Source organism: Cyprinodon variegatus, unplaced genomic scaffold (genome assembly GCF_000732505.1).
Source record: "Cyprinodon variegatus isolate N-32 unplaced genomic scaffold, C_variegatus-1.0 Scaffold113, whole genome shotgun sequence".
In the NCBI taxonomy this organism is placed as follows: Eukaryota; Metazoa; Chordata; class Actinopteri; order Cyprinodontiformes; family Cyprinodontidae; genus Cyprinodon; species Cyprinodon variegatus.
In genome coordinates this window covers 266,667-287,071 of record NW_015150566.1, presented here as the reverse complement: position 1 = coordinate 287,071, position 20,405 = coordinate 266,667, and the positions used below count along the sequence as shown (strand labels likewise).

Genomic DNA, 20,405 nt, shown 5'->3' with positions numbered 1-20,405 from the left:
AAAGAATCGAATCGTTTCATAGAATCGAAAAGGGAATCGGAATCGTGAAAATCTTTTCAATTCCCAACCCTAGTAATGCCTATAAGTAAATTAAGTGAAACGTGATCTTATGTATAAACCACCATGTAAAGTTATAGTTTTAGAGGCTACAATGCCCCAGTTTTGTTTTGTTTTTGTTTTTTTTACCCCTTTGGATTTGGAAAAGAAGTTTGTCTTTGTCTAATATAATCTGATGTAGCTGTTGAGCCGATACTGGTGGTGGTAAAAGAAGCATGACAGGACAGCCACAGGCCATGTTCTCAATGAGCACCCAGATACCCCGAGGGGGGGAAAAGCTTCTCTTGAGCCTCACCATGTTTGTCTTCAGGCGATGCTAGGAATTGTTGTTGATGGAAACTGAGCAAACAGGCCATGATCTGACTGATTCAGGCCTCCGGATATCTGCCGGTTGTGTTTATGGCCTTCAGGGAAAGCAGGATAAAACCAGTGGTCTTATATAACAGCCTGTTGGTGGTGCTTTGCGTAACATGTGAACAACACCCAGTTGGAAATGAGAGATGACGATTATTCTCCACCTCTGTGGTATTTTTAATTACTGCTGGCAGTTTGCCGATGCTGTCAGCATGCTTTTACTGACTTATTAAATCTGCTATTTAAACATCGGCCATTTTACACCATGATTGTAAAAAAGGTTGTGCTTTCAACACTGCTAACTAATATATTTAGCATTTTTTTGTCTATGATCCTGTATTTAAATTTGTTTTAATGACTCAGGGTGGGAATTATTTTACCACAACAGCATCCTGCAACCATACCCCACCTATTGCTATTATTGCAATGATGACTTCAAATTGAGGAGGAGAGAAAATGTTTTTGGTTAGAAGAAAAAACAGACGCTCATGCATAGAACAGTAGAGGCATGCCATCCGTTAATCTGTTTGTAAACTAGACCTGTTTTGAATCAAACATTTGCATGGATATTGGTATGAAATATTCTCATGCATAGTGCATAAAGTATAAATCGGTTGATTGTGACATGGTTTTCTGCTCATTGTTTTCATTGTCCTCAACAAATGTGGTGTAATTTTGTCATGATGCAACAACTGTTATTATGAGTTATTTAGTTAGATTGAATCAGTGCTTATTTTTGGGTAAAGTTACATAGTTAGCATGTGATAAATCTGTGTGTTTAACTATGTAGTACATGGTGTTCTGTTATAGCTGACGGCTTGGAAAGCCACTTAAAATCTTAGGAAGTGTGGCTGCAGTGCTGGATGAGCAAGTACTGGGCACATAGAGAGACTGCACAGCTGGAAGTGATTATTGTGCAAATGCCAAATGTGCATCTGACTGATGGGAAAAGGAGAGGCTTGTTTAGATTATTTTCAACAACAAAAAATAAAATGTATATGATTTTGTTTAAAGTTGATGATATTTCAAATGTCTATGCTCATGAAAAATATCTATTAATGAATATAATATAATATATTATCTATATTATATCTATATTATAATATCTATGAATATCTTACTAAGTTTACTTTGTCGTGTCAGTTTAGGATGTTTAATGAAAAAACTGTTTTAAAACTTTGTTGTTCCATTTTTTTATTTGCATTTTCAGAGTTTAGTTTAGAGCAATTTAGTTATATTGTATAAAAAAAAAGAAATTAGGAATAATTTTACTCATTCAAAAAAAAAAAAAGTTGATTTGTAAATATGAACGAATTTATGACAAATTGTATCTGTTCCCTGAGCCCTGAGAAGTGTTGGAACCATTGAAATGATGGGGTGGGTTGTAAAAGTTGTATGTTTATGAATATTGTGATGAATATGTCCCATGTATTCATATTTAAATTGTATGGGTATAGGCTTCATAGTGAAATTGTTCTTGCTCTTAATAAATATTCTGTTTTTCTACTTTAGTGATTCCTGGAGGTACAGATTCACCGCGTCACCTCCCACCTGGGAGCAGTGGTGACTTCCTGATCAATGAGCTGAACACAGACACGCCTGGTGCAGCCGAGGATGGAGAGTACATCGAGCTCTGGCACCCGTCCGGTGTCAGGGTCTCCCTGCAGGATGTCTGGATTCTGCTCTTTAGTGCGCACAACAACAAGCCATATCAGGAGATCAGCCTGAGCGGGCATTTCACCACCTCCAAAGGCTATTTCCTGCTGGGCAGCCACAGGCTGGTGCCGGCTCCGTCTTTACGCCTTCCTCCCAACACCATCCAGAATGGACCGGACGCTGTGGCTCTGTACCGTAGCCTATCCGGGCCGCCGTCGGCTACTCAGAGAGGGATCCCAACAAAGGGCCTGCTGGATGCTGTGGTCTATCGACAGAAGGGGTCAGATAGGGAGGCACAGGAACTGAGCAAAGCTCTGACACCAGGACAGCTGCCGTTGTTGGAGGACGACCGCGTTCTGACGGGGGATGAAACCCTCAGCCGCTGCGGAGGCCTCTACCCTTTGGATCTGTCTGCTTTCTCGGTGAAGTATTAAATAAATAATGAGGCATTTTTGAAAAAAACGTTCTTTCATCTTTGTGACCTTTGAAAGGAAATGAAAATGAAATGTTTTTCTTACACGTTCATTTTCTGGCTCATCAACCAAGTTCTAATATAAAGTTAATATAAGGACATACCAAAGCAGTTTGCATGTGATGGTTTTATAAAATTATCCAAAACAACCCGTCGCTATTTAAAAATATAAACATCCCACTTATAAGATTATGCATCTTACTACTAAACTTCAGAGAACCCTACAGGGTTCTTTAACAAATCATCCAAGAGGTCATAGAAGATCCCATCAGCTTCCTGGTCTCTTAAAGAGGGTCAACTTTTTAGGACAGAGGTTACTAAAGTGGACATTATTTAGATCAGAGGTGCTAAGGTCCAGTCCTCAAGAGCTACCATCCTGTAACTTTTAGCTGCATCTTTTCTCTTACACTCCTGAATCCCCTCATTTAGTTTAGCAGAGGCATAGTAACGAGCCACTCGTATATTCTGATGTGTTAAAAATGGTGGGCAACAGAAAGTTGCAGGATAGTGGGTCTTAAAGACTGGACTTGAGCATTTCAGAAGGCGTGCATCTGGGGAACATAGAAATAAAAAAAAAAAGAGATTAATGTCCACAATCAAACACATTTGATTACCGGTAGTAGTGTGGTTCTCTGTATGTGCTTTGGCTATTCCATATCTTGAGGACTTGCTGTTATTAACGGAACTTTGATTCCTGTTTTTAAGTTAAAAACCAGAAATTCACCTCTGAAAGGTTTCTCAAAGATTATTTTTAGCCTTTATTTTTTTATTCTTGAAAGTATGGAGACATGAGTGGGTTACAAGAGAGGATAGAGAGATTCAGCAAAGGTCAGCAGGGCAGGGACTCGAACCTGCAACAGCTAGTTCAGGGGTCATGGGTCCTACCTCCATGCCATATCATCACCCCTCTGAATGGTTCCTAGAACTGATACTGAAACAATAGGAAAAACCTAGTTAAAGACTAACCTTATAGTGCAGCTCCCCCAAAAATCTACTTTTTTTTTTTTTTTGCAGTTAAACTGTATAAACTGAGTGTATGGTGCACTACTAATTTTACTGTGCTTCTTCTTCTTTTTTTTATGTTATCCTTTAGTTTTAAATTCTGTTGTTAAATATCTAGAGAAGAAATAGAGCTGAAATGTGTAGAAATGAGTAGAACTGTGGCTACTGCTGTTGAATTTACTTAGTGGTACTATAGCTAAAAGAGATCAAATATCTTCATGCATTCTTTACTTATGCAGGCTTTAGCTGATTTTAACTCCCTGTTTAAATATAAGAATTCCCTCAGACACGCCCTCATAGCAGTCAATATGTCCTCCATCACTAAGGCAGTTGAGCTCAGATCCACAAAGTGTCCCTCAGCATCAACAAAAAAAAAAATCTTTCTTTGGTAAAACTACTAATTTCACTTTGCTCACTCTTAATGCTTCTGTAGGTCTAATCTAAGCAAGGTTGGCTAATATTTTCCCTCATCCTGACCACACCCCCATCTGGACTCCCACTCATCCCCACATTTAGCTCTGCCCCCCCAGTGTCTCCTGGCTACGACCACTTTGATGACATTTACATAAGATGTTATGGGGCTTTGTAATGTTTTCAAAATGGGGTGAGTTAAACTTAAAAGCTGAATTGATATGATGAGACTTAAAATCAACATAATAAAATGTGTTCCCTATTTATCGTAAAAAACTCATAGGCGTTGTTATGGCACAATCATTCATTGTGTTTTGGGGGTTCATTGATTTATCAGACATGAACATAATTGTTTGGACAGTTTTTTTTTTTGTTTTTTTAAACTGAAATTATTTCATATTTTTTCAGGAATATCTGTAAAATATTGTCCAAAAAAAACCCAAAAACAACCAGATGATCTATATCAGGGAGAAAATTCTCTGCAAAAAAATTATCTAAAATTAAACAGGGATTGAAAAATACAGTTGTGCTTTAAATTTTACATACCCCTTCATCAAAGACAGAAAAAATCTAAAGGTGACAAAAGTATTAATAAATACAAATAATAATAACATGGAAATCATGTCACTGATTTGGAATATATATAAATAAATAAAAGAGCAGGCCTGATGGAGCTCCTAGAATAAATTTTGTTGAACAATCATTGAAGTCAAGTTATTTCTCTTTAATAGGAGGGTATGTAACCTTTCAAGCACAACTGAAAATGTGTTTGCCCTTGATTTGAGCCGGTAAATAAGATGATTTAACAATGAAAGACTAATAAGGTATTATGCATGTGAAATACACTACAAAAATACAAATTACACATACAAATCTGAATAAGTCATTTTTTTCTTGTATTTAGGATGTAAGTGAGACACTTTGTTAATGGAACAAGGAAATTTACATTTAAAATAAGAAACAATAATTGCATTGTCTCATTTTAAATGCATAATATCTGCTTATCTTTTTTTAAGAGTAAAAATACTCAATCATCTTATTTACCTACTCAAAGTAAGCGTAAACACACTTAATTTAAGCCATTTTTTCTTATTTCTAGATCGTTTTTGAGGGGTCTTTTTTCATATTTTAAAATCACCTTATTCCATTGACGGATTGTGTACTTAAAAAAATAAAAATGAAATTAACTTGTACTCTAATTTTTATAGCTTTTTAATAGAGCTAAGTTCTCCTCATTCTCAGGAATGTTTTGTAAAGGTGTCATTTTGCACCCCTCGTGACCCCACTTGGGATGAAGCGTGTCAGAAAATGGATGGATGGATGGATAGATGTCATTTTGCACTTGTTTCAAAGTTTCTGAAGTTGATGAATCATTCTAGGTTGCTCCCCCCACACCTCTCCGGGAAAACATCTGCCCCCGGCCTCCTCCAGCGCCTGAGGGTGTTGTCATCAGTGAGGTGTCCAGCAGGCACTGGAGCAATCACAGCCAGCAGACTGCCTTTGTGGAGTTACATGGACCACCCAGGACAGAACTGAGAGGCCTTGTGCTCACTGTGTTCGACCAGGACTTCAGCGGGACAGTCATGGCTCTTCCTTTAAAAGGTTTTATTGATCAGGATGGGTTATACGTCATTGGAAATGTCACTGAAGCAGGTGAGAGCAGTGGAACCTTGGTCTGTGATGTCCATCCTGTTTAAAAATAAAACTAATACTGACTCTTTTGCTGTGTTTCTGTCTTGCGTAGATCAGGTGTTTCCTGATGGCACCTCGATGCCGGCACGCGGAGCAGTGGTCCTCTGCTATGACCTGTTTAGCGTCTGCAGAGCTGGTAATGCTCTGACCAACTCAAGCCTCAGAGATGTGCTGGTGTTCAGTGAAAACCAGCGACTGCTATCCTCTCTCTCCACCACAAGGGGGAGACAAGTCATCCCTGCTTCAAGGTGAAATCACAGACATGCAGCACTACTTTCTAAAGGGGAAACAAAATTAAATTTTAAACAAAATGAACTGCTTTTTACATTGACGAGAAATCAGCATATAAAATAGCAGAAGATATGCACTTTTTGATAGTAGTAGTGGATTTGAATTTACATGAAAATCAAGTAAAAACTGTTGATTTGATCCATTAAACCAAACCGAAAATAAGAAGAAAAAGATAAATCCAAATTTTCACCCCACTTTATCTGATCACTGATTAGAGGTTGAAGTAAAAGTTTCTGTCTGTATCTTTGTGATTTGTTGGCACATCTTTAATAATAATGCACACAAAATAAAATTCAAATAAGCTTGCACTTCTTGTAGACCATGATGCAGGGAAATTATGAATACAAAAAATAAGATAAATAGAATATGACAAATATGTCTACACTGTAATAATGGTCAGGGTGGTTTAATATTTGTTCAAAAGCTGCGTTAAAAACATGAGTTAACTCGATTTCAAGAAAAACTTTCACTCAAAAAGTTTTAATAGTTTGTCACTTGATAAAAATTTGTTGTTGTAATATTTAATGTTGGTTTTAGGTGTCTCCTTTCTGCAGTCATCAATGCACACATTCAGCGACACACAGGAGCTCTTTCAAGCTGGGCACCTTTTTATTCACAACACCTGTCCCATTAACCAGGAATCAGAATCAGAAATACTTTAATAATCCCAGGGAGAAATTACTGTTGTTACATTACTCTATATGTAATAGAATGACTGTAGGACCAGTTTGATATAACACAATTTCATACAATATATATAATTAGATATCGCATCAGTTTGGGGATCCTTGGCCTGGAAAACTTTGAAGACCCCTGATCTAGATTTTGTGGCTGTTAAGAAAAGTTTTTTCTTTAAAAATAGCATGCCAAATGCTGCAACACCTTTTTATTACTAATATTGCTGTTAAAAAGTAACTATCTGCCACTTCACTTTTCCCATCCTTCATAAGTTAAGGTGATCAGCCTCTTTAGTTGATAGGCAAGCATAAGTGAGGAAAGCACCTGCTCAGGTGTGAGTAGTATATATTAATTTTGATTCCCATATCAGATTAAAACATACAATTTTAAAACTTAGAATGTTACGGTATGTTAACTTTTCCAAATTTATATTTCTTTAAACTGTCTTACAACATCTAGTTGGAATGAAATAAACTCATGAAATTAAGTTGAAGTTTCTGAACTCTAAAAGTTAAGTGTGAGTCAAATATAGACATAAGCCATGATGGCTAATTGAGGGTATTGCTTTTTACAGTGAAGTAGCCTCTGAAGCTAAGGAAAAATAAACAGTAACACACGCCTCCTAAAATAAGATAATCTAGACTTTATTGATCCCGCAGTGGAGAAATTCCCTTGTCACATTTGCTCAATTGTCAAAAGGAGGAAAAGGTGCATGTGGTATATACTGTATATACAGTAATTACAGTAAGATATTCACATGAGTGCAGTTGCTTCTATACAGACTAAATCAAGGTTGGAGTTCATGATCTGGACCCATAAACCCATCAGAAGCCCCAGATATAGAAAATGCACATCTGTATGTGACGATGTTCTTGTGTGGAATGTTGTGCAGGTCTGTGGGGAATGGTCCCATCTCACTCAGCCGATGCTCATGCTGTGAGGTCAGGAGCCCGTCCTCGTGGACCACCTCGTCCGCCACGCCTCACAGAAACAACCTCTGCCCAAGCTCCGCCTACTCGACTCAGGTCCAACTCTGCCTGGAACGCCCATCGAACGAGGGACAAGAGCAGTCAGGAGGTGAAGAATTATTTGTTTTAATTGTTTACAAAAAGACATTTGCAGAAGTGATATAGTGAAAATTTGAGAGAACCGAATCTAGGAAGAAAGATAGGCTGCTTTAATTTTTCCAAAATAGTTAAAAACAAAAAACTGGACTTTTTTTTTTTACAAGTTTGAAGAAATTTCGCTTCCCTTCCAGGAAGCTTTTTCAATTCAAAATGTCTGAAATAGTGTTTCGTTTCAAGCTCTATAGAGTCACCCAACAAAGGCTTGTAACGGCTTAGAAAAGATGCTAATTGAACCGGAAGAACAGGTCCGCCCCTTAGTACTGGGGAGTAGTTTAGGTCTCTGTTAGCCTGCGATACCCGATACTGGTTTATGCCTCTGAAACAGGGGAGTCATTAGGGGCATTTTTGGCCTGGATGAAGAGGCAAGATGTCTCAGTCCCCTGCATGGCGATGAGTATTATTATAGCAGGAAGGAATCAACTCTTTCACTGCATTGTAGGAGTTTGAGAGCTGAAACCTTAGACCACCTCCTCTGTTTAAGGTTTTTCTCTCTTAACATAAATGGCTTATTTCACATCAAAAAATTCCTGGATGGAAAGTGAAATGTCTACAAACAAGGTTCAGTGGATTTTTTTTTTTACTTTTTTGGAATGACTATGACCTTGATGACTGAGAATCTTCACCAGCTGCTTTAATTCCTTTGTTTTGACGAACAGCATTTCAATCATTTGCTCATTCTCAGTCATTAAAGTTGGAGGAAATAGGGGAACATTTTTCATATTTTGGACTGTAAAGACTTTTTGATGTTAATCATCTGAGCCTTCTTCAGACAAGTACTAAAATATTAAATCTGTCCTCCCCTTCAGTCTCCCAGAAGCACTTAGCAGAGAATAAGAATGCTAAATGAACAGACAGCGCTGCTCATATGACAGACAGACACAATGAAAGGATGGAAGGCTGCAGATAAACCACATCAGTTAGAAAATGAAGCTTTATTTTCTTCTGAATCATTTCTTTGCTCAAAAGAATTAAAACTACGGTAATATTTCCATAAAGCAGCAACATCGTAATCAGGATTCCTTCGTTGGATTTAGCAGAGTTAAAGCTAAGCACTAAGGTGTGTCTGAGTCTCACAGGCTTGAATGGACATGATATGAAAATCTTAAAGAATTATGAAATAACGTGCCCCACCCAGTTCTGTGGTGTTTAGTTTAAATTTAGAAGCTCTCTGCAGACGTAAACAGCAGCAACTCTGTCTTATCCAGAGAGAGCTTGTTAGAGGCTTTCTATAGTTACTGTTTAGATCCACATTTCCACCAATCAGCTACATGAAAGAGGAGAAACATAAACATACCGACTTATTTTCATCCCCCTCTTTCTGTTCCTCCTTCTACATTTTTCTTGTACTCATTTCCATACATCTATGAATAACAAAGAATACAATTATTTATTCTGTTTTATTCCTACATAAACTGGTTAAATCCCAAAGGTTTATTATCCTTTTTATTATATAACCTAGATTTTAATCCATTGTCAGATTAGTCTTTTTTTAGAAAACCTGTTAAAACGTTTGCTCTAAATAAAGTAAAATGGTTAGAATTATTGGTAACAAAATAAATAAACCTCCTCATTTTCCTCTCTGTTTACCCCAGACTGCAGCGGTCTGATTCATGGAGGGAAGGTGGTGGAGGTGGCTGACTACTTGGAACAGAGGTGTCACTGCGGTATCTCTGCGCTCCATCTGCAAAGTAAGGCTTCTTCACCTCTCTTCATGTAGGAGATGAGATTATTAACAGCATTAACCCCTTAAGCCCGAGGGGTTTCAGGAACTTTTCCCACCTGAAATTACATTTCTGATATAAATCAAATACAGCTCAAAAGTTAAAAAGCGTAAATGTAAAAGTTTGTACTTTTGTGACATAAAGGCATTAAAGGATAATTTTCAAGTGGAACCAATGTTGTAAATGTGACCATATCTGATTTATTGGTGTTTAATCAGAGAACAAATCGAGATTTTTTTTAAGCCTCCACAATTTTTTTTCCTGAAATAAACACCATGAAACTCTGAATGAAGCCCCAGATTTTATAGATATACTGCATCTTTAACTGCAGATAATCTGGAATAGATTATCTGCATTGAAGCACATTTGATACACAAAGGATTTAGTAGGCATTCCAAAAAAAAGAAAATTTTCTTTTCTTTGTTTGGAATGCTAATGACCTGGATGACTGAGAATCCTTACTAGTGGTTAGGCTTAGGCTTATTTTTCAATTCTGGAAAGGCAAGAGAACAGTGGATTAAAGTAAGCAGGCATGTTGTGTGAAAATGATCCATTTGTTAGCCTCAAATAAGCAGGTGAAACATCTCAAAAGCCCCACAAATGCATATTTTCTTGGACTTTAACCGACCAGAGAATTTTCTCAGATAATTCACTTATTTTTGGCCGGGCTGGTAAAAAAACAAAAAACAAATTACCTCTGGTACTGTAGGTTTGAAAACCTGGGTCTGAATTCAACTCCAAGTGAATTCTGGTCCTTTTTTGTCTCTTAATGTGCACAATATGGACATTTAAGTTGTTTTTCTCACTGCTGTTTTTTTACTCCTGTGTGCGCTAATCATGCTGTCATGGAGATGCATGATTAGGACAAATGGTTTAAACATATAGTTGCCACACAGGATCTGTAAGACAAACACCCATTTCTAAAAATTACGCTTCTTCCTAAAATGTTAAATTTCCTAAGATACATGATGTCACATCTTGCATTCACTCATTTTTGGTTTTCAGCTAAATCTGTCTCCATATGCATTCTTCTTACCTAGAGATAAGATTTTAGAAAATGTCTCTTAAAAATAGTTTAGTCCAAAAGATATCTTTACTTTCGACTGCTTTTCTTACTTCTGTGTCTCTGTCAGGTTCGGCATTATCAGTCACATGAAAATTTGGTAACAAAAGGCATAAATAAAGTAGTTTTGGGTAATCATCAACAAAGCCTCCCTTGGCAAAGCAAATTTGTTCAGTGTAGCACAGCACTCAGATTTCAGTTCTGCAACCATAATGCTGAACAGGACTAAAAGAAAAAAGAAGAAAAATAATTGAGTTTAGTTTAGGTATTAAACAGTTTGCCATACATGATTGCTTCATCCACAGTGAAGTGTTGTTTTATGGAGCCGCTAATGCAACATGGCAAACCAGATCAATAATGTGTAGTATTAATATTAATCTGGTTTTGCTCCCATCAAACCTGTTAAGGGAAAAGAGGGACATTAAGCAGAACCTATCAAAATGACATTTGCTGCTCACCCACCAAAGTTTGGTTTTAAACAATCACTAGTATAAATTATTTGGCCCTAAATTTTTCCTTATAAACCATAACAACTTATATTTTTAATGTTTTTGCTGTTTCAAAGATGAAATGGTGGACTCTGACAATCAGATGTGATAGCAGCAGCTACGACTCCTTCCTTCTGTGCTGCTATGGTTATTTTAGTGTAGTTCTTTAGTCGGCTGCTCTTTGTTTTATCACAGTTTTACATCACGCGTTAAACCATAAAACTGCAACCAGTTTTTTTGTGCGTATTTGTTAACGCACCGATACCATGAGAATTGATCTTAAAGGCAATCGTACCCCCAAATGAGCACCTCTGACATGACATTGTCCAGGTGGTTTGATCCACCTTTGCTGAAGTAGTGAGAAAGTGAATCAATCCAGTTAAATGTGTAACATTTTCAGCACTGCTCTCCAGATTGAACCGAGCCCAGCAGATTTTTCTGGAGAAAAAAAACATGTGTGTTGAACTAATGTAGGCATCTTTAGGTCTAAATTTTTATAATTCAATCAGATTCTCTACATGCAGACCAGTTTAAATGTGTTGTTTTCTAACATCAAAATGTCTACTGGGGTAAAAATGTGACTAAATTTAGTATTTTGACAGTATAAACTTCAGGTGAAATTGAAGTGAACAAAGACTGACTTAGTATCTCCATTGATAAGTATCCTGCCGTAGTCCTGTTTTGCTTTTGACCTGTTTATCTTTCATAAAACCTGTGAAACATATTGAGATAAAGTGGTGTTCCTTTCCTCTCCATGACTGCATTCTTACTGTCAACCCAAAAAAGTTGGAGGTACATGAGCTGGGAAATAAAATGTGATATATTCTGACTGAATGTGTCATTTTTTTCCCTGGTACCAATGCAATCCCATATCAGAGACAAGTCTAAAAAAATTAGGACATTCACAACCAAACACGGCAAACTTCCTGTTTCTTGTTTCAACTCTTCTTGGTTCTATTGTCTCTGTTAAAGGCACCAATTTTTCTTGTGTGTCTGGATGGCTGCGGGTGTGGGGGGACATCAGGGCGCTGTCAGACCACCAGGCGGTGCTCATCAGCCAGACGTTCAGCACCACCTCCTCCCCTGCTGAGGCCTGCTCCACTCCTACCCCAGAGGGTTACAAAGATACAGGTCAGGACATCTCTAATATAGATCTGTGACTTTCAGCATCAAACACTGTTTCATTAAAATGCAGCTTTGCACTTTATTTATTCATATTTGGAAAACAAACTGCTGCTAATCAGCTAAATTAATAATTGAACATTCTGTACTCTGCTAATGTAATAATGTAATCCGCCTCAGTGTATAAACACACAAAGAGGATTGTTAATGATAGTCCACAGGTTTGTTAATATTTGTGCCTCTGCTGCAATCAAATCAGCTGTGGATAATAAGCAGCAATGCAGGTTTTACAGGGAAATTACATTTTTGTCTCAGTTTAAACAGAAATTCAAAATCTGTTGGGTTTCTTAGATATTTTCTCACTTTTTCAACTTCTATACATTTTCTGTTCGATGCATTTCCTTCCAGTAGTATACTGTCATGTAATATTCTTATAATATCTGGTTGCAAACTGATCTTTGTAATCAAGGCTTATAATAAGAGAATTTCATGCCTGCAGTGTATATATGCTATCTAAATTTACAAATTTTACAAGTTTAAGTCACTTTATTGTCCCTTATTGCACAGCAGTCTTCAAAGAATCGAGGAAGAATCCCCCCCAGCATTAAATGTCCAACAAGATTGTCTGCTAAAATCCCAGATGACATGCAAAGGACAGTACATCAAATTACCTCATAATAGTTAAAGTTTGAAGAAACGTGCTTGACGGTGATAATTCAATAAAAAAACGTGTAATAATCCTCATTTCATCAAAAGAATTTTAATCAGGTTATCATATTCTACTAAATTAATCCGACGATTAGGATTTTGAATGATAGTAATAGTTTCATTTAAAACATCAGAACAAATTAAATATTTTACTAGTTTAACCATTAAAGCTGGTAACTGGTTCATCTGTTAACCCATCACAAAACCGGACACCAATTGGTTCACTTTGGTAAATATATCTTTGTCTTGTTGAAAAATGTATTGGGCTCAAAATTCATATTCATTCTTTTTATTGGAGGAGTAACATTTGAATGTCTTTTGTTTAGAAATGTAAAGTTACCTTAATTATTAAAGGACATTTTAAGTTGATCAATACGAATGAACAATACTTTTAAAAATTATGATGAAAATAAACACATCTATTTATGAATAATAATATATAACGTTTAGATAAAAGAAAATATGTCAATATTATCTGTTTTATAAAGGCCTTATTAAATCTATACTGAAAACAGGAGGAGTTCCTCATATCGCTTTCAAAATGGAGCTCAAGGTTACTGCATTAAAATACCACGATGTGCATTAAATGTGGTGAACAATATCCTCCATTTGGTAAAGGAAAGACATTTGATGAGGAATAATGAGCAACCTTTCCAGAGTTTTTGGCTACTTTTCACTAATAACCTTATTCATGAAAAGACACCGTCTGATGCGCAGATTGGAGACAACAGGTAGCTCTAAAGTACATGTATGGTGGATTGATCAGTGATGATTTATTTAAACAGTTAAAAGTATTTTTCCTTCACTTTTGCAACATGGAAGCTCAAATATTTCCATCAGGATTAACTAATGCAACTGTTATTTGACTGTAGGGCTGAAACTGTTAATCACATTAATTGTGATTAATCGATGTATTATGTCAACTCATTTACTAATCGATTAATTGTTAACAGGAGTATAGAGACATACCTTTCACTGATAGAGCGACCCCCTTAGAGCATTGATTTGACCAAAATAGCAGAAAAATAGATATTTTGAATATAAGATTTAAAAAAAAAAAATTTATTTGTCAATATGCTCTATCCAGAACTCCTTAAAGGGAAATGTTTTAGTTTCAGCTGCTTTAATTCCTTAAAAAAACTTTTTCAAGGAACCTTTTTCTATTTGATTGTTAATCGATTAATCAACACAATAATTAATTAGCAAAATAATTGTTAGTTGCATCCCTGATTAACTGTTGCTGCAAATCCTGCGACCTGATGCATTCAGCTGGACCTTCTTATTCTATGACATGGATCTAACTGGAATGTTTTTATGATTGAGCTGATTCTAAGTTTCTTTAAACAAACTGGACTTTTAAATGACATTTATTGTAGATTGGAACTGTAGGAATAAGATAAATTAAATTGAACGTTTTTAAATGAAGGAAACTGTCATGATGGGCTTTAATGATCTCACCCACATGCAGAGATTCACTCAGAGAACCAGGGAAAAGTTAACAGGTTTATTGAGAGATTGACAAAAACAGAGAGAGAGATTATATGCAGGGTTATTTCAGTGGGACTTCAGCGGTCTGGTGAACAGGAACCGGAAACTGTTAGGGGGAGATCACAAAGCTCAGTTCTAGGCCCTTAAAGAAAATGACTGATACTGGTGAATTGCGGGAGAAGACTCACGTTAGGGGGAATTCTTGGTTTCCCTTGGGTCCAGTTTGTGGGGGTTTAATCCAGAGATGAATGAACTCGTTGGAGGGCGGACAGGCAGACTAGCGTTGGGTCCAGAGGAGCAATGGAACGGACTGTCACCGGGTTTTCCTGAAGTGGGCTTGAACAGATCTGGTGAAGGTTTCCTCTTGCACGGTGTGACTTGAATTATTCCTTCCAAGGGGGGTAGAAGTACCAGGCTTATCCAGTGGATCAGGAGGGCAACCTACCGGAGAACAAAAGACAAAGGCAAAGCTTAGACTCAGAGAGACAAGGCAAAGTTTAGACTCTGCTAATCTCAGTATGGCTAGAGTACCCAATACTGGCAAACACTCTGGCGTCGAGGTGGTGACAGCCCGCTGCTCAAGTACTCCTCTGGTAATAACCCAACGAGCCGCAGGTGTGCAGGGAGGCCCAAAGAGGACAGGGCACCGCCTGGTGGTGGAGAGAGGAAAACACAAAAACAACCCACACAAACTGGAACCCTAACAGAAAAAGGTATTAGACAGACAATGTTCTGCTCTTCATCCAACTACTCCAATTATTGAGACATATAAGTCTGATATTAAAGATTAGTTTGGCAACAATATTTTAAAAATACACCTCGAGTATATTTTTCCCATATTTATTTCCATTACTTTTCTGCAGAGAAGAACAACTTTTTTTATAAAATGTTTTAATTTCACAAAACTGGTTTATTCCAATTAGTTTCAAGCTTCAAACCATTTTAACTTTCATTTAAGTAATAACAGCTCTTCACCAATCTTAATTTATATTCTAAAGCTTCTTGAACAATCACGGCAGCAGGAAGATGATTTCAATCACGAACCATTGTTACAGAACTTCTGAAGGGCTTCTTGACATAACAACTCTTTAAAACTGTGAGATTACAGGTGTCTGAACCTGCAGGTGTAGATGTGCAAAAGATGTCACACCATTTATCATTTTTTCTTTAACATTTTGTTTAACAGTTTGTAATGTGACAGGAGGTGTTAAACAGGGACATGGGGCACAAACTAGAGCATGACTGTTATTTTTATTATTTTTGACAAAAAGATGTATTAATTGGGGTGTACTTTAATGTAACCAACACTGAGTGAATATTTTGGAAAGCAAACTTTTATTAAGGTTCCAGACACAGGAGTTAAAGTTATGTCACATTACAATTTTTGCCAATTCTCATTTGGAGAATGGCTCAAGCTCAGCCCAATTAGATTAATTAATCAGCATAAAGTTTGCTTGAATTAGGTTAAGAGCTTTGACTGGTCTACAATTTAATCTTAAACATCCCATTGATCTGGCTGTATGTTTAGAGTTGTTGTGCTGATAAAAGGTGAATATCTGACAGACTTCACTGGTTCTAAAAACAGACAATAGGCATGATGCTGCTGCCAACATGCGTCACTAATTTTAATTTTTGACCAGATTGCTTTTTAAACTGGAACTCTAATGGTTTTCCTCTTGCAGCTCAAAATTAAAGGCTTTCTTGTTCCACTCATTTATTAACTGCTAAATTAAGCTAAATGTATTAAACTGCTTTAAATCGGAACATATTTGTTATCCAGACTTCTTGTGATTTCGGTTTTAAACGTGGATGTAGAAAATAGTTACGTTATATATAGACATTTTAAAAAAATCTGCTGCTCACGACAAGAAGAAAACCTTTCAATCCATATTTATTGAAATATATTGAAGTACTGGACAAATGAAGATGAGGATAAATATTTATTCTACTCATTACAAAGTAAAACAAAAATATGAAATCCTGCTTTTATCTGCTTTTTTATTTTTTTATTTTTTATTTTTTTTACACATAAAAGCATAACTTGATTAATTTTCAAATAGACATGTTGTCACGCATTTATTAGTTTTTGCATTCTGGATACTTTTTAAAGTGAGAGATAAAATTCTTAATGAAAATCTATAATTGTTAAAATTTGTTGTGGTAATGTATGCCTGGAGAGAAACATTTCATGTCTGGATTTCTAGCAGCGATGCAGAGTTGAAGGAGAACTAGATGTTACAGATTTAATGATAAAATGTTTGCAGATATGAGACTTAGAGTTAGACTCTGGGGGTGGGGAGGAATAGTGAACATGTCTGGTCGTCCTTATGAGGCAAAAGCTTGTATTTCCTGAGCTTAATAAAGATGGAAGAGGAAAAAAAGTTTTTTTTTATGTATGTAGTTTGCCTCTTTTGCTGTTTTACTGAAATGAGTTGTGTCCCTCCCAGCCTCGGCCTTGGGGTTACAGATCGGTCTGATCATTTTGATGCTCATCCTGCTTGGACTCGGCGCTGCTCTGTTCACATATTTCTACAGGAGAAGGTGAGAACCTGCAATTATTCTGCTTTTATCTCATTGCTTCTTTAGCTACTGTTGCACTGTAGAACATTTAATGGCTGGATTTACAGCTAAATCTTTATTTTTTAATCCGCTCTTTTAATCTTTCACGTAAATTTTTTTAAGCGTGTGTTGCAGAAATTTGTCTTGCATGTTGAAAGGATTCTTACTTTATTGATTTTTTTTTGCTTTATTCAAAAACAATCAGTTACTGATAGCTAATTGTTAGGTGTTGAAGCATTTCAGATGCTTTTGTTAATAACTTTGTATTTAACTTTTTGGATATAAAACAATTCTAAAACTAGAAAATCAGTTTAGTTAATTATATTTTTTTCCCCCTTTTAAAACACGCCTTTAATTAGGAAAGTCATGCGAACGGCTCTTAGCATTTATGTCATTGTGTAAGAAGACAGTTTTTTTTTTTTTTACTTTTAACGATCATTAGCTGCAGAATTAATTAGTATTTCACCGATGTAGGGGGCGAACAGTGGGCCCTGTGTTTTTTTTGGGTGATCTGTAATCAGCTGATGCTGAGATATGAAACCGATCTTAACCACTGATCTTATCTGCCTTTGCAAGGGTCTGAAAATAAGACACTGTCAGTGCTCAAAATGTTTTCATATCTACAAGATTAATCTATGCACTTAAAAAAAGTTTTTGTTGTTTCACAGGTTTTCTATGTTTTTTTTTTTTCGTTTTTTTTATGAAATAAGATTGAAACATTCCAGGTGTTTTGCAATCTCTTTATAAAGAAAATCAGCATCAGTCTAAATCAGACTCGGCATGCCCGACATTATTGCCCTGGAAACTGCAATTGGTGCAGCTATCAAATTCATTGCATATATGGACTGGATTGATAGCAACCAACTAAACTGTCTGCAGATGCAAAGCGAAGCCGATGATCTTTAATGGGAGATGCAGGTTCTGTTTAGTTATGATCTTTCATCAATATAAGGGAAATATTGGTGTATATAGCATCTTGCAAGATAAATATAACAAATTCCTTTACAACAAAACAAATAAAAAAATCAACAATAAAGAATAAAATGTTAGCCAAGGAGCTAAGGATTAGGTGACTTTAGATTGAAAGTCTTCAAATCAAATGCTTTTTAGTGCCCCAAACAGTTTCTATCATCCCTGGCTTTTACCATCACTACTAGGGCTGGGTAAAAAAATAGATTTAATTGATTTTGAATCGATTCCTTTACATTTTTGCAAAATCGATGTCTAGGGAATGACATCAATTAGTTTTATAGTGACGCGTTTGACGTTCATATTTAAATAAGCAGGAAAGATGCACTCAAGATTACTTCAAGTCAGACAGCTGCAAATATACCCAATAGGTTGACTGAAGACATTAACAAATGGGGGCTGAACAGTAAACACCCTGTAGTTATTACAGACAACACTGCAAATATGGTTTGTGCAGTTAAGATAATGCAGCTTATGCATGTGTGCTGTGTCCCCTCTGTGTCACCTCTGCTTGCTCGAGTGAGGCTTCACTTTTTCACTTTTCACAAACAAGTTTGCACTTTTGAGACAGTTTTGTTCAAGTTTAACCTGTCGGATTTACAAGTTTGCACTTTGTGTTTAATATGACAGGAAAAAATAAAATCCATGAGTATTTTGAAACACAGTTGAACCACTTTCATTATTGTAAAAACAGATTGAATTGAAATTAATAGATTTAGAACTGTATGAATCAAAATCCAATCGATTCAGGACTTTGGCGAAAATACCCATCCCTAATCACTACAATTAGTCAATCACAAAACTGAGACAAATTTCTACATGCAGCATTAAATTGGGTTGTTTTTTATTGATTTATTTCAAAACCAAGTGTGTTGTTGTTCTGCACATTACACTGTTAAATGAGGAAGTTATGTCCCCTTGAAGGCAGTTGCGCCTTGGGACTTCCCTTCCGGTTCTTTTCCTGGGAGCAAGTTATTTACTACTCTTAACTCAAACTGGGTAAAACCATATAACAAAGGACTAAAAACAGGAGTAAAAAAGTAACAGAGTTTATTCCAGATCAGGTCGTTACAGGACAGAGAAAATGCTTGGAGCTTGCACAGCTGTGGGCTCAAAAATCACTTCCGCGAGCGTCCGGCAAAGATTGAGCCTCGAACAAGGTCATCTTCTCCTTCTTATATCTCATGAGTCTATGTTTTGCATCATGTGGATGTTTAGCTGTCCGTATCAGAAACTGACACGCCATCCATGTCTTGAACTTCATGCATCTTGCCTCTACAGGTATGCCCAAGAATTACAGATAGCTCTCCTCTATCAGTCCCGCTCCAAGATGTGCCCATATCCTGTGTATCTTTAAAAGACAAGAAGGCTGTCCTATTTAGATGATCTCCTTACACACAGTGACATCCACAATGTGAAGGAAGGCCTTCTACTCTCTCTAATCTGGCTAACAGAATAACAATGCACATGATGTATAAAGAATAAACCTAACAACACCGAGAGGTAATTTACAGACTTGGCAAGGATCCACAGAATCCCATCAGATGGAAAACATCCAACCATTAATGCAAACAGATGTGAAGAAGGTGCTTCTGCAGACCAGCGTCGTCCTCAGCTTCGCCATCCACAGTAGAACCACTTCTGACCTGATCATCAAACTGTGCATTAAACCAGAAAGGCTGAAGCTCTGACACCTTTTCTCATTAAATGATCATAGTTTAGATTAAACTTCTCCAAACTGTTTGAATAATTAGAAAGTCTCTCATCGTCCGATGTTCTAGTAGAGCTGTCTTATCTTTACATATCAGCGCTGCCTACAATGATGTTAGTAACCCCGATGTACGAAGTGCTCAATGTTGAAGCTAGTTTAATTTTTATACACTACTGATATGTAGAGTTGCAGAACCCAGCAGTGTTAAACCTTGATTAGACGGGATGGGCAGGAGCTTTAGTTGATTTATGAGGAGTTTTTTTTTTTTTTTTTTTTCATAATTTCCTGCTAAAAACATCTAAATTTCCCGCTATGGTCCAATAAGTTGTTTTTTATTTTTATTTCTAAAAATAGAAAAACATTTTCTATTATTTAGGCAATGCTTAAATCAATACAAGTCCATCTATTTTTTGTAAGTAGCTAAAATGCTTGACTGAGGAATGGGAAAACATAATCCATAAAAATGATAAAATAAATAATGCACTTCGATGAGTTTAACAAAGAAGATCAGTGGAAATAATCTTAGTGGTACTTAAATGAATTATTGCACCAATTGAGAACAGCCAGTTGAGCTCTAAACCATGAGATTGCTAACTTTATAGCTCCTTTATACCTTACCTTACCACTATTTGGATAAATATAGAGACTAAACAGTCCCTGAATAATTAGATGTGCATTGGACAAAATGATCTGAACAGTGTTATTTTGTCTCCTACATAACAACAAAAACATTTTACTGGTGAAAATACAGGCTTATCTGAAAAGAAGTGGATGCTTTTATGGACTGCAAGCTGATTTCAGGCACAAATATGAAAACAGACAATATGCAGAGGTGA

At 36.5% G+C, this 20,405-nt stretch overlaps 1 protein-coding gene across 1 annotated transcript in view; it reads left to right on the top strand.

Annotated features, from left to right (window-relative positions):
* Positions 1 to 20,405, top strand: part of LOC107085027 — a 36,183-nt gene that overhangs the window by 14,337 nt on the left and 1,441 nt on the right. The window contains exons 5-11 of the mRNA XM_015375150.1: positions 1,924 to 2,489; positions 5,332 to 5,605; positions 5,697 to 5,892; positions 7,506 to 7,690; positions 9,333 to 9,428; positions 11,985 to 12,143; positions 16,778 to 16,871. Of these exons, the coding sequence (XP_015230636.1) occupies positions 1,924 to 2,489; positions 5,332 to 5,605; positions 5,697 to 5,892; positions 7,506 to 7,690; positions 9,333 to 9,428; positions 11,985 to 12,143; positions 16,778 to 16,871 (1,570 nt within the window). The remainder of the gene's footprint in view (positions 1 to 1,923; positions 2,490 to 5,331; positions 5,606 to 5,696; positions 5,893 to 7,505; positions 7,691 to 9,332; positions 9,429 to 11,984; positions 12,144 to 16,777; positions 16,872 to 20,405) is intronic.